Source organism: Mastomys coucha, unplaced genomic scaffold (assembly GCF_008632895.1).
Source record: "Mastomys coucha isolate ucsf_1 unplaced genomic scaffold, UCSF_Mcou_1 pScaffold20, whole genome shotgun sequence".
NCBI classification, from domain to species: Eukaryota; Metazoa; Chordata; class Mammalia; order Rodentia; family Muridae; genus Mastomys; species Mastomys coucha.
The window spans coordinates 26,472,420-26,486,280 of record NW_022196903.1 but is presented as its reverse complement, the minus strand read 5'-3'; the positions used below and the strand labels follow the sequence as shown (position 1 = coordinate 26,486,280).

The window sequence follows — 13,861 nt, the reverse complement described above, 5'->3', positions numbered from 1 at the left end:
AAAGCCTGTCTCCCAAAAAGCACAGACACACACGTTTACTTCAGAAATTCACACATTACATTTTCCTTAAAAATAAGTAATTGTAAATCACGTATTTTTAAACAGTGGAATTAGACAGATTTATTCCTTTAATTTAGAATTATTTCAATTAAAGTAGAGAAAGTATGAAGATTACAAAGAGAAGAAAATGGATATTAGTTTTCTATAATAAGCAGTTACAGCATGAGAAATATTCTTACCCATTCCAGAGTCTTTCTTGGTGCCATCTGAAATTATGTCTACATGATCAGAGTCCACATCATAACTAAAGAAATCATTCAAATAGGTCTTAGATCTCTGGCCACCAAACACATATAAGCAACGGTTTTTCTAAAACAAAAAGGAGAAAAGGGAGTTGTCATTTCCAATGAAGCACCGAGAATGAGCCTTCACACTTTACATCCCTACAAGAGCAGTCTCCCAAGTGATCCCACACATCACTACTTTGCTCAAATGAAGAGGAAAAAGGCAGCTCTCCCCACACTACCACTGCTAAGGTATCCCACTAAAGCTGAATTAGCAAGGTTGCTGCCTTTTGTATAATTATGAGAGCAAAAGTAAGAGTGAGCGAGCAAGCAAGAAATGTGTTTGGATAAATCAAAACAAAATAAAGGATAGCTACCCATAAGGAAGAAATCTAACTTCTTACCCCTGAAATAAAAAAATAAAAAATAAAAGTACCTTGACTTAAGAGTTTTATTTTATAACCATATACATGTTTTATTAGAATATTAAACTTAAAAACAGAAATGAAATGAAAAATCTATCTGTATATAAAGCTATGGCTTTATACACAGAATTCTAACCATACTCAGAAATATTGTACTTATTTTTAATTTAGTTTTCCATAATATACTCTATGGTCTAAGTCCTAAATCAAAAATTCACCAGAAAGCAATTATTTTGGAAGCACAGTGAATTTGTTGTTAGCTTTGACAGGTGGAAAATTTCACAGATGAAACATACTGTAATACACATGAAATAAGATTTTAACCTTAAAAGATATACAAGTACAAAAATCAAAGTCACTAAGTAAAAAAAAAAAACCCACTAACTTGTATTAGATTTATTAGCAAGAATTCATGATTTGTCCTTTTGCCAAAAAAATAAAAAATAAAACATGTATATAAGGGTAAAGAAGAAGCTCCTAATGGCTAAAGACAGATTTAAAAACCAAAAAACCAAAAAAATTGTTAAAAAAGACAGCATTTAATTTAAAATATGTATATGAAAATTCATGAGCTCATTATTATAATACTTTTTATGACTTCACTGGTTAACTTTGGAACCTGAATCCATTAACATGCAAATCTACAAAATAATCAGACATCCATCCATTCACTTAAGACTTCCTTGTTTTGAGACAGAGTCTTAACTACATGTAGGCCAGAGTGGCCTGGAACTGACAGAGATTCCTACTGCCTCTGTTCATATTAAAGGCATGCACTACCATGCCCAGCATTCACTTAGATTTTTTTAAGATAGGATTTTTCTTATGTCCCAGGCTAGCTCTGAACTTGCTGTATGTAGCTCAGGTGCACAGTCTACATGTCTTAAGTCTCCAATGTGCTGGGATCACAGGTGTGCATCATCAAACCTGGCCCCAAAATTATACGGTTTCATTTCAGAGTAACCAAACAATTCGTAACATAAGGTTACGATGTTTTGTTGTTCTTTAATTCTAAAGTAGAATTACAGTTAATAAATGCAGAAGAAACAAGAATATCAGGAAAAAATCACCATTTTGTGATATCTAATGAACTCTACACAATGGCTATCAATGGCTGCTGAAAGTAATAGGTAAAATGTTACAGGAAATTTCATAAGTGATCAACCAAACTAAAAATTCCTAAACTCACTGGTACTCATAAAAAGTATTACAACTAGACATTAAATGCCTGTTGATAGTCTATGATCAAAGTCTTGGTGAAGTGCTGATGTGTTTCCTCTTGGCTTCCCCCTGAAAGGATAGCGAATACAGATCAAGCCTCCAGAGAGAAATAGCTAGCTTATACAAAATAAGATAGAGAAACTTATTAAAACATAATGACAGCATAATGAATCAAATGAGGATGAGAAACATCATAGATTATCAATGATTCTTTTCTTTTTTTTTAAAGCAGGAGTAAGTAGCAGGTATGTGGAGAAAAGGGCATTAAGTACTGATAGGGATGGAGAGGAATGCAGTGCACAGATGTAATGGGATTCTGACCTCAACAAACCAATTCTGAAAAGACATCACTCGGTATCAGAAGAACACAAATGTGGACTAGGCATTATTAACACACTGCTTTTATTGTGGGTGGTATGACAATGGTAAACTCCATTTTAAGTTTATGTCAGTCTGTCATACAGAATAGTATTATTTTTAGGTGCAGGTGTCACACAGTGTCAGGACAGGTCCTCATCCTGATGGCCCCAAAGTCCTTTAGGATTTGCACATAACATATATCTCCTCTTAGGTACTTCAAATCACCTCTACTTTACTTTTTTTTTTTTTTTTTTTTTTTTTTTTTTTTTTTTTTTTTTCTTTTTTGAGACAGGGTTTCTCTGTGTAGCCCTGGCTGTCCTGGAACTCACTCTGTAGACCAGGCTGGCCTTGAACTCAGAAATCCTGCCTCTGCTTCCCAAGTGCTGGGCTTAAAGGCATGCACTGCCTGGCTGATTTATTTATTTTTCAAGTATATGAGCGCACTGTCACTGTCTTCAGATACAACAGAAGAGGGCTCTGATCCCATTACAGATGGTTGTGAGCCACCATGTGTGGGGTTTGCTGGGAACTGAACTCAGGATCTCTGGAAGAGCAGTCAGTGCTCTTAAGCACTGAGCCATCTCTCTAGCCCTCTACATTACTTTTAATATTAATATAAACTATAAACTATAGGACACAAGAGCCGTTTTTTAATAAAGGTTTTTTAAAAGTCTGTACATGTTCAGCGGAGACAAAATTTTTTAAAAATATTTTTCAATCATAGTTGTTTGAATCTGTGGATGCACAGCCCACAGATATGAAGGGCCTGTCCTTATTTAGACATCCTAGCCAGTCTTCCAGAAAATACTCCCAACACAAACAAAATGTGATAAGCTCTAAAAGTGACAAGGAATGACATTAAGGTGGGAAAACTATAATAAAAATATACAGATTGTTTACTGATCAAATGAACAAATCTGTACATGGAAATTCACTATTATATCCTTCATTGTAATTAATATAATGAATATTTTTAAAACATGCGTGCTAAATACTGTATGTTCTAATGCTTTGTCCATAAAAATAAGGATTTCAGTATATGCTTCAAAAGTTAGTCTTTTTGTTGATTTTGCCAATAAACTCTTGTTAAATTCTATAAAATCAATCCAAAATTAAAAAATAAGCCAAAGTTATCTTTCTAGTTGCTAAGAAAAAGTTTGCAAATGATTAAGTCCTAAAAGAGAGAGGTAACTATTCATTAGCTAGCCAAGTAGTAAGATTAATAATAAAAGATAATTTATTATCTTCAGGTAATAATTGTCTAGGAGTTTCTAAGCTGATGGAAATGACTAAGGGACAGTTCACTGCTAATGTTCTATTTTCTATGGCACTGCTGTATTAATAATTTATTTCTAGAAAAAGCCTTTCTTTCTTACTGATTCTTTCCTATAAAGACACACATGACAAAATAAATGTGCAGGATAGTCTTACCGAGTGGAACAGCATGCAGTGTCCAATTCGAGACTGGATGTCCTCAGGGCCAGCGTTACAGGAGTCCTCTCGAAGAAGTTTCCAGGTTTGACACTGACAGTTGAATGCAAACAACCCACTGAACTGTGGCTCACTGGCTCTGCTGTCATCTACACTGCCATTACATGTCAGAATCCTACCACCAAAGGTGTAGATCATATGTTTTTCTGAGTCCATACACATCTATAAGAACAAAGCAACAGATTGAACAGTTTTAGTTTGTTCCTTTCATGTGCCAAAATGGGATTAGTATGTATGCTTTCACATTCTCAAAGAAACCCTGAACTTTGCTCTTAATGATGCTAAATATGTGTCTTAATTATTATACACACATACTATCCAGAAATTCAGGATAGTTTTCTAAACACTTTTTAAATTTTCATTCATCCCAAATTGAAATGAATATACAAGTTAAGGAACTCTGTTTTCTTGATGCTATAATATAAACATTTTTACCAACGTCACAATGATCCATGATACACTGGTTTTCACTAGGAGTGCACTGATCACAACTCTATGGATATTTCATGATCATAGGCTCCTCTGAATCCTCCTTAGCAAAGCTCCCATCTTTCAGTTCTAGGAATGCATCTTCTTTGAAATGCTATCTCTTGTTTAATGAGAGCAGATAACCAATATGCAATAGAATGATGCAGCTAAATTAACTTCTATATGTATTTCACAAAGCTCTTCAAACTATGCTGTAAAATAATGCAACAAGCGGGTGGTGGAGGCACAACCCTTTAATCCTAAGATTCTTAGGAGGCAGAAGCAGGCATTTCTTTGAGTTTGAGGCCAGCATAATCTACGAGTGAGTTCCTGGACAGCCAAGACAGAGAAACCCTGTCTGAAAACAAAACAAAACAAAAACAAGGCATTTGCAAACATATCTCCAGACTGATTTCCATAGTGTGAGGAACTCTGCCTCTTTTTATATTATATATTTAATTTTTATTGACTTAAGCTATGTGATTCAAAACAACCTTGATTTTTTACATTCCTTCATATAAAAATTATAGCCTTTTATAAAATAACACGAGGAAAGAGATGTTTGTTACAAGATAATAACAATCAAATACCATCTCAAAGTCAAGCTCAAGTTCAGCTATCAAAGCTAAGTAGCATTGCATTCATGCTTGAAGAATATATTATATTCACAAAATGTCTGTGATTTCACTGAGGCACAGCACTGGTTGCTACAAGTTTGATGCTCTTCTTTCACCGAAAAACTGCTTTTGTAATATAATTACTTTTTAATTTTTAACACAAAGCTATTTTAATAGTTATAAAAGCCAAGTTAAAAAAAAAACACTGCATAAAGAAAATGCTCTCTCTGTGTATCTTCCTCTCTCTGTCTTCCCCACACTTCCACCACACAGAACATGAAAGAGGTATAACTTTTATTTATATATTATGTATTCCTGTACTGGTACATATTTTTTTTTTTTTTTAGTGAGAGTCAATTACCAACAAATATTCATCACTCTAGGCATCTTGATACTGTTTACCCAGTTTAATAATTAGTTCTTCATTTTATATTTTTATTTAGTTTCTTATCTATATTTTTAGCATTTATTTTATTTTGAATATGTGTGCCTGTGTCTATGCATGAGCATGTACACATGTGTGAAAAGTGCGCTTGGAGCTCAAAAGGTCTGGCTCCCTGAAGCTGGCATTCCAGGTGGTTGTGGAACACTGGACATGGGGACTAGTAGCTAAACTTGGGTCTTCTGAAAGAGGAGTACATGGTTTTACCTGGCAGCCATCTCCAGGTCCTATTCTGTACATTTTAATCTCTGAAAAATAGTTATAAAAACCAATGATAAATTGTGATGTTTTAATAAAAATTTGTAAATCAAATTTGAACAACTAGTGTGTGTGTTGACACGTGCCTTTGATCTCAGCATTCAGGAGGCCAAGGCAAATCTCTTTTGAGTTTGAGGCTAGTCTCGTCTACATTAGTTTTTCTAGTTTTTCGACCAGCTGGGGTCGCAAAATGAACCCCGCCCCCCTCCACACACACACATACACAATAAACAAAACCCTACTTAAAAGTTAGAAAACTACTTATCTACTGTCAGGTTGATATTTTCTAAAACCCAATAAGCAGTGGACAGCCCCAATTTTCTTCTTCTATATTTTACCCACTTTCTAATTTTTCATGAATTTTCACAGCTAAGTGCTACTTCATCAGACTAGAGAATGCCCTCCTATTTAGTCCTAACTCACAACTCACTTTTGGCTCAGGGTATATAGACTTCTGGTTCCTGATTTTACTGGCTAGATGTGACCTGCCTGCTGTCTATCTTCAGGAAAGCTTGAACAAGCTGGTGACATCCTGAAGGAAGAACATTGTTGTTTGCAGCATCATTGCTAACGTGTTCCCCTGCAATAGCATCTTTATCTGTTTGCTCTGTCAATTACCCACTTTGGTACAAAAATAAGGCCAAGACAAAGATCTTCACAGGACTCCTTCCTGCTACTTCCTGGCCAGCTCACATTCCATTTACTTATTTCTTAAAGTGCTTATATTTAAAGGGCAGTTTAGTAAGAACGTTAACACTTGGTTCACACTATTTTTTTCTTGAACACCTTTTTAGATGTTGCTCTTTTGTCTCTTGGCATTTGCTACAGTCTACATATGGGCAGTGTCTCCCAAAGGTCTCCATGTTAGTAGTTTGGCTTTACTGCTGTGGCCTCTGGAAGGTCATCAGACCATTAGGATTGTGAGCACAAAGAAGACTGTGAGACTCTGGTCTGCCCTTTCTCTTCTGTGCATCAGCTAATGTAAGCAGTGTGGCTCTGCCACATGGTTTTGTCATAATGTGTTGCCCTTACCAGAATCCCAGAGTCATGACGCCACCTAGACTAGAACATCTACCACACCCATGAGCCAAAATTAGTCTTTTTCTCTTTCTAAATGAAATATTTCAGTATTTCATCACAGTTATAGAAAGTCAAAACAACACAGAAAGTAGATATATAACCAGTCTCATTTTAATTCTAAGTGGCTTCATAATTTTGTCTAATAAATAAAAATAGTGGTTTTAAATTTAGTGTTATTATTAATATCTTAAGAGGTAGCTGGCTGGCTGTCATTTGACAATCTTCTCTGTAATCCTCTCACAATACATTTTATGTCTGTTTTATACTACTATGATCCTTATTCTTATTTATGTTTAGATTAGTCTCCATTTCTGAAAATAATTATTTTTACACTGTGAGGTGAAGGTGTGTGTGCACAGTGGTTGGGTGAGAACTCTATAGAGCAGGTTCTCTCCTTCACCTTTCCTAGGGCCCCAGGGATTGAACTTAGGTCACCAAGCTTGAGTCACAAGTGCTTTTACCCCTGAGCCATCTCGTCGGCCCTCATTTCTGATTTGTATGTGGTTTCTTTCACCTGTTGTTAACATTTGGTTATAACAACTGCATTTTTCAATGTATACTTTGTATGTAGTTATCTTCAGTTTCAGGCTTCATTATGTTGTTAAACTGCTAGAATGCTGAAATATAACTCTCACCTACTTTCTCCATTACTTTTTCTTTTTTCTTCTTTTTTAAGATTAATTTATTTTATGTATGGGAGTACACTGTTACTGTATTCAGACATACCAGAAGAGGTCAACGGATCCCATTATATAGATGGTTGTGAGTTACGATGGTTGCTGGGAATCGAACTCAGGACCTCTGAAAGAGCAATCAGTGTTCTTAACTGCTGAGCCATCTCTCCAGCCCCTCCATTATTTTCTTTAAAGTGTTTTCTAAAGATCTGATCTTGTAACTGCTTATAATTTTTCACGTTTAAGTAAGCTGGTTTTCCTTGGACCCAACAGCTTTCAGAGTTCCTATGGAAGAGGGACAATAAGGCTTAAGGGCCCTGGTGCTACTAAACAGACATGTGCTTCTGGGAAACCATGTCTTGTCTAACTCTGGTTTAGAGGTGGTCTATCTCAAGGTGTCTCTGTATGAGTACGCTTATATACCTGTGAGTGCACGCATGTGCCAGTGTCTGTAAGGATGTCAGATAATAACTTGCAGGAGTCAGTTCTTTCCTTTCATCCTGTGCATGCTGGAAATTAAACTTGGCAACAAGCTCAAAGACCCACTAAGCCATCTCACTGACTGGTCCTCAAGATTTGAGTCCTCCTGGCTCACTAACAAAGGAACAGTGTCCCCACCTGTCAAAGTGTTTCCTTGTCAGAAAACACTGCTTCTTTAACACCATGTGCTTTCTGACACTGCTACAGGTTAATGCTCTGCTTCTCTCTCTGTAGCTGCTCTGTTCTTGCCACTGAGGAGTCTGCTGCACTACTATACAGGTTCCCCTGTATCTCAAGCTCTCTTCATTGCAATGTGTGGGCTTTAGCACATGAACCAAAGTTTTTTGCTGTTTTTGATTAAACTTACAAAGAACTGTGAACTTTCTCTGGCTCACAATTTTTCTGGATATGTGATTTACATATGGTTTAAAAAAACCTTTCTGCTGGAATTCTCCTAGGCAAAGCAACAACATGAAAAGTCTGAGAGCTAAGCTGCCATATGCTCACCAGAAATAAGTCTTTAAATTTCATTTTTTAATGTTAAAAGTCAAAATGAAAAAATAATTTTAAACATGACTTTATCTTTCCCACTTTCTTCTTTATTTTGAACATGAAGTATTGAGTCCTAAAGCATCATGGAACCACAAATGATTTTTGGAGTGTCAAAGACACAAGTTAGTAAGTTCTACTTCACTACTTCATTTGCACGAAATAAAGGGTAAACTGGAGGCCAAGACAGACGCCACTTGCTCAGCAGCACAGGCCACCACTGATTAGCTGAACTAGGACCAAATTCTGGTTTCTTCCCCTCTACCATTCTTTTACACCATGTAATCAGTTAAAAGCCTAGTATTATTTATATATATTTATATTATTTATATAATACTAGGCAATTTCCAAGAACATCCAATTCTATCACAGTCAGACAAACAAATGTCATATACAACTCTGTGCCACAGCCAGACTATTGCTAAGCTATTTTATACAAGTAATCTTTGAAAACTTCAGTATTTTTTTGGTAAAGTATTAACAATTTTTGATCAAAAAGATAAGTTGTTCCCTGATAATATCACCCACTGATGTTCTATTCTTAAACAACCAGAATCAGCTTAACATCTTTTAGAGTTCTTTGTCCCCAGAAGAACCCAGAGTATGCCATCAAGGATGAGCATGGCTTTGAAAAACTCAACCAGAAAGACCCTGCACAGTTCCAAACTTGACTGGAGCATTGCCATTTTTATTTTCCCCTACAGTACTTGATGGATGTAGTTGTTTTTCTTCATTCTATACTAGCCACACATTAACAAAACTATAAAAAGAATTTCAAAACAAAGCAAAGTAAAGCAGTCTATAAAGAAACAATAAATAAAGGCTTGGAATTAGCTGCTACGTTGGACTGTAGGCCAAAGATGGAAACCAGCACAATTTTATCGTTACCTTCTATTTCCCAAGTAATATACAACACTAGCTGATACAGTGGAACAGACCTTAAGTCTCTCCCACACTCTGAAAGCTCTTGTAAACAGGTTAACTAAGTAAAACTGCCTATAAAATTCAAAGCACTTCCTGTTCTCTTTGACTATGGTAAGGTTGATGAAGAGAGGTATAATGCATAATAATTAAAGTGGTTTCCACATCAATAGTCATGATTGCCTTGTCCATAATACCATTACATGCTGAGTTTAAATTTAATCTAGAACACGCCAAATTCCTACATAGCTTTATAACAAGTTTCTGATTACAAACAAAACTAAGTATATTTTAGTCTAACTGGAAGGAAGGCTCTAGATTTCAAACTCATTAACAAATTTAAATTTCTTCCAGAAAGACAGAATGAAAAATATGGGGGTAAGTTGTACTTCTTATAATATATATATACATATATATGTGTATATATATATATATATATATATATATATATATATGCGTGTGTGTATACATACATATATATACACACTTATAAAGCTCTAGATTTGTTTGTTCTAATACTGCTCCATCTAGTCTCTATACTAAAGTTTTAAATATATTAACAATTACATGTAAATATTAAGATTAATAGGTTAATATTTTATCTTGTACCAAATTAAAAAATATAAAAATATCCTTGCACTTCCTGAAATAATTGTATCACGTCTAAAGCAGGCCTGAGGAGCAAAGGTTACTTAGCACTATTAACTCTACTAGCATTTAACTGCACCAAACCTGATGATCAAACACCAATTTTGGTCCACCATCGGCAGCAGTGTCTTCACTTAGTAACATCCAGGTGTTAGTGTCAATGTCGTAGCGGTAGAAATCACTTTTCAGAGATTTGCTGTTCCTCACAGAGGAATCCAAGTAACGGCCCAATGTGTAGATTTGCCTCCGCTGAATATCAATGCACATTTTATGACACGATCTGGCACTAGGACCATTCTGGAGAAAGGAGAGGAAAGAAAAGGGGATATCAAAAAGCTAAGAGTAGAAATGCTCTCCTCTGCTGTACTTCATTAAAACTCCTAACAAGTCAACTAATGTGGATCTAACACTAGTCTAGATAATAATCTCTAAAAGAAAGCAAAATAATCTCTCAAAGAAGCAGTGAGATACAAATTTTACCCTACAAGTGTTTTAAATCTGCCAGGAAACAGGTCTAAACTACACTATCCTTTCTGGTAGTTGTTTTAATATCCATCATATATACAACATTGTGTTTTACTTGCCTTGAACAGGACTCAATTTCCTATTACACATTAATCTAGCTTAAGGCATATGGGGTCTTTAAAAGTACTGTGAACAAAAATTAAAAAAATCTATGTGTATGATCTTATATATGTAAAAGGTGTGTGGGTGGGTGTGTATGTGTGTGACCTAAAACTAGCCAGTACATGTTCTCAATTAAGATTCCCACTCCCCAAATATGTCTAGATTTGTGTCAGGCTGACAAAAATCAACCTGCATACTTGCTAAATTCTGTTTCCATTAGTACTGTGGATACATGTATTTCATTGAATCCTTACAAAACCCAATACAAAAGTCATTATCACTGCTTCACAGAGTCTAAACTACTAATCACAAAACTAGAAAGAGATGATGCTATCCGAGTCCCACTGTAGCCAGATTGAGAACATTAGAAAGCCCTTTCCTTTTCACTTTTATAAACAGTTGTTTTTCCTCAGAAGAGAGAAATAAGAAAACTCTGCTAATACAATTTCTATGCTCATGCCTGAGATGGTGAGGCATAGGAAGGCTGCTGAATGACTAACAGGAGCCTGGGTGTAATCTGCAGGAAATAAAAAGCCACTATAAGTTCCTAGAACAAGACAGAACACAAAATAGCAATATGTTAAGAGAAGTAACATAATGTAACTTGATTAAAGGAGGAATATTATACAAGAAAAAAGCTTGACATTAGTTAATTGTAATTAAGAAAGTAAGCTGATTAGACTCTGTGCTTCCAATATAATAATTTATATTCATACAAATTATTCTAATACATATATTTTGAAATTTTGTTGCTAAGATTTCATAGATAAGGTAGAAATTTAAGGGAAAGTTTCTTCCATGATCTCAGAAACAAAGATGAAGTTATATGCTGAAAGCCTATATGGTATTGTCTTTAATATGAAATTTTAATTTTTAAACAAGAGACAGAAACTCTTGCTTTGTCCAAGTATCACTAATACCATTGAAATGACACATAAACTGTACCCCAGGGAGAGGAAAATTAGAAAGGAGGTGACTGAAATGAAAATAGAAAACAACCAGAGAATACCAACATGTAGGTCCTTGGAAAGAGTGGCAGTATTTTAAACTCTAACAAAGTTTTTTTTTAGAGAGAGAAAATTCTACCAATACCAGAAATAAACTCAGGAATATTACTAAAGAGTAACAAGAATTACAAGGAAAATAATGTTTATTAAGAAAAGCAATAGCTAACACTGTACGTAAAAATTTGACAAATAAAATATGTAGATGAAATAGATACAATCCTTGAAAAAATATATAACCTACAAAATGTTATGAGACATGGAATAAAAATGGAGAGCCCTTTCACATAAAAAGTGAATTTATCATTCTAAAGTCTTCCTATAACAATGGACTCAGATATCTGCCCTGGTAAATTTTATTAAGTAGTCATACAAGATTGTCAATTTTAGACAAACTCCATTTTAAAATCTGTTCTATTTCACCTCTAAGTTAGTTTTCTGCAGATAACAGGGCTGTAACTAAATTACCAATATCATAGGTAGCAGAATTAAAAGCAGAAGGAAAAGGGAAAGCTAACTGATACATAGTGGGAATACCTTAAAAACACACACATAAAAGTAACCGCTAACATGATGTTATCAATAGGATCCAGCCATTTCAAAACTTACTTAATTTTATTTTGTTTTTTTCACACATGCTTGCATGTACACAAGTATACCATTTGCATGTCTGTTGCTACAAAGACCAGGAAGGTCAGAACTGGATCTCATGAAAGTAGACACTTGTGAGCTGCCAGGTGGGTGCTGGGAATTGAACTCAGGTCCTCTCAAAGAGTGGCACACACTCTTAACTGCTGAGCCATCTCTTATTGCCAGATCCAGCAATTTTGAATAGAATAGTTCATTAAAAGGTTTCTTGTAGGAATGCAAAACCAATTTTATGGCTGAAATAATCAAGGTAATTTGATACATTAACAGAACAAAAAATATTAATACCTTTACAAAAGTAATTATTGGCACAATTCAAAACATGTTCATAATAAAAACACAGTAAAAGAGGAACAGAAAGTGCTTCAGTTTGAGAAAGGAATAAGGAAATTTGAAACCTAACTGTCACTTAGCAGTAACACATAAATATTCTACAACTAAGATCGGAAGACAAGGATGTTCACTCTCACACTCTATTTTCAGTCAAGGTCAATGGAAGACATTAGAAAGCAGAGGAGTTATGAGGTAAAGAAGAGGGAGAGTACCTGAGGCTGTCTCTAGTCATATATAACAAAACTATAGTAAAATTATACTATAATTTGGTAAAATCATAATCCAAACAAATGCCTCTTTCTGGGGTATTTCAGGCAGTCTTTACTGCCAAAGTTCTTTCCATGATAATAGTTAAACATCTACCTCTTTATTCTCATTTACAGGCAAAAGTTCCCAGAGGCTCCATACTTTTTTGATGCAGCAAAGTCTGAATGCAGCAGCAAATATGGCTCAGCTACTTCAACTTCCTTCTACTGCATCAAATATTAGAGATTTGAAAAGTAGGAAACAATGCCATTTTTGTGTAGAATGGATGTCTCAAAAACATTTATACAGTTGTTGGCATTCCAAGTTCATACAGTAATTTTACCCATGGACTACATAGGGAGAACAATTATAACTAATCAAAGTATGCTTATTCAGCTGGTTATGGTGGTACAAGTCTTTAATTCCAGCCCTAAGGAAGCAGTTGCAAGCAGAGTTCTGTGAGTTTGAGGCCAGCCTGGTCTACATAGTAAGTACCAGGATAGCCAAGCCTACATAAGTGAGACCCTGTCTTGGGAAACAACAACAAAACCCAAATAGTATGTTTATTCAGAAATTATGATCAAGACAGACATTGTCTCAAAAGAAAAGAACCGTATCAGAATTGAAGTAAAATGGACAAAATCTGTTGCCAATAATATAAAATATGTTTTTATGAAACAATTAGAATTATGGAAGACTGTCCTTGATCTTGATACCTTCTCAATGCTCAAAGACTTTTCTATTAATACCGACAGTGATATGAACAAATGTGTTTTAAGATAATATATGATAAAATAGGCCAATATTTAGAAGTGAATCAGTATTTTTCACATGATCAACACATAAGTGAAAAAGCATATACAAGTTTTATAAAATCTATCCAACCAGCAAGCAAGACCACAGATTTTAACACAACAGATACAAAGTGCTAAGTGATATGGACTACGTGACAAACTACCATTAAGAAACATTTGTCTCCTGTCCCTGCCGCCCTGCAGCTCCCCTGGGACTCGTGGGGCAATAAATTTATGAAATTCTTAGGTAAATGGATGGATCTGGAGAATATCATCCTGAGTGAGGTAACC

General features: G+C 35.1%; 1 protein-coding gene across 2 annotated transcripts in view; it reads right to left on the bottom strand.

Annotated features, from left to right (window-relative positions):
* Positions 1-13,861, bottom strand: part of Mkln1 (muskelin 1) — a 122,202-nt gene that overhangs the window by 39,994 nt on the left and 68,347 nt on the right. For both annotated transcript variants that reach the window (XM_031381444.1, XM_031381445.1), the window contains exons 10-12: positions 10,003-10,215; positions 3,722-3,943; positions 240-369 (exon numbers count right to left, since the gene is read on the bottom strand). In XM_031381444.1, the coding sequence (XP_031237304.1) occupies positions 240-369; positions 3,722-3,943; positions 10,003-10,215 (565 nt within the window). The remainder of the gene's footprint in view (positions 1-239; positions 370-3,721; positions 3,944-10,002; positions 10,216-13,861) is intronic.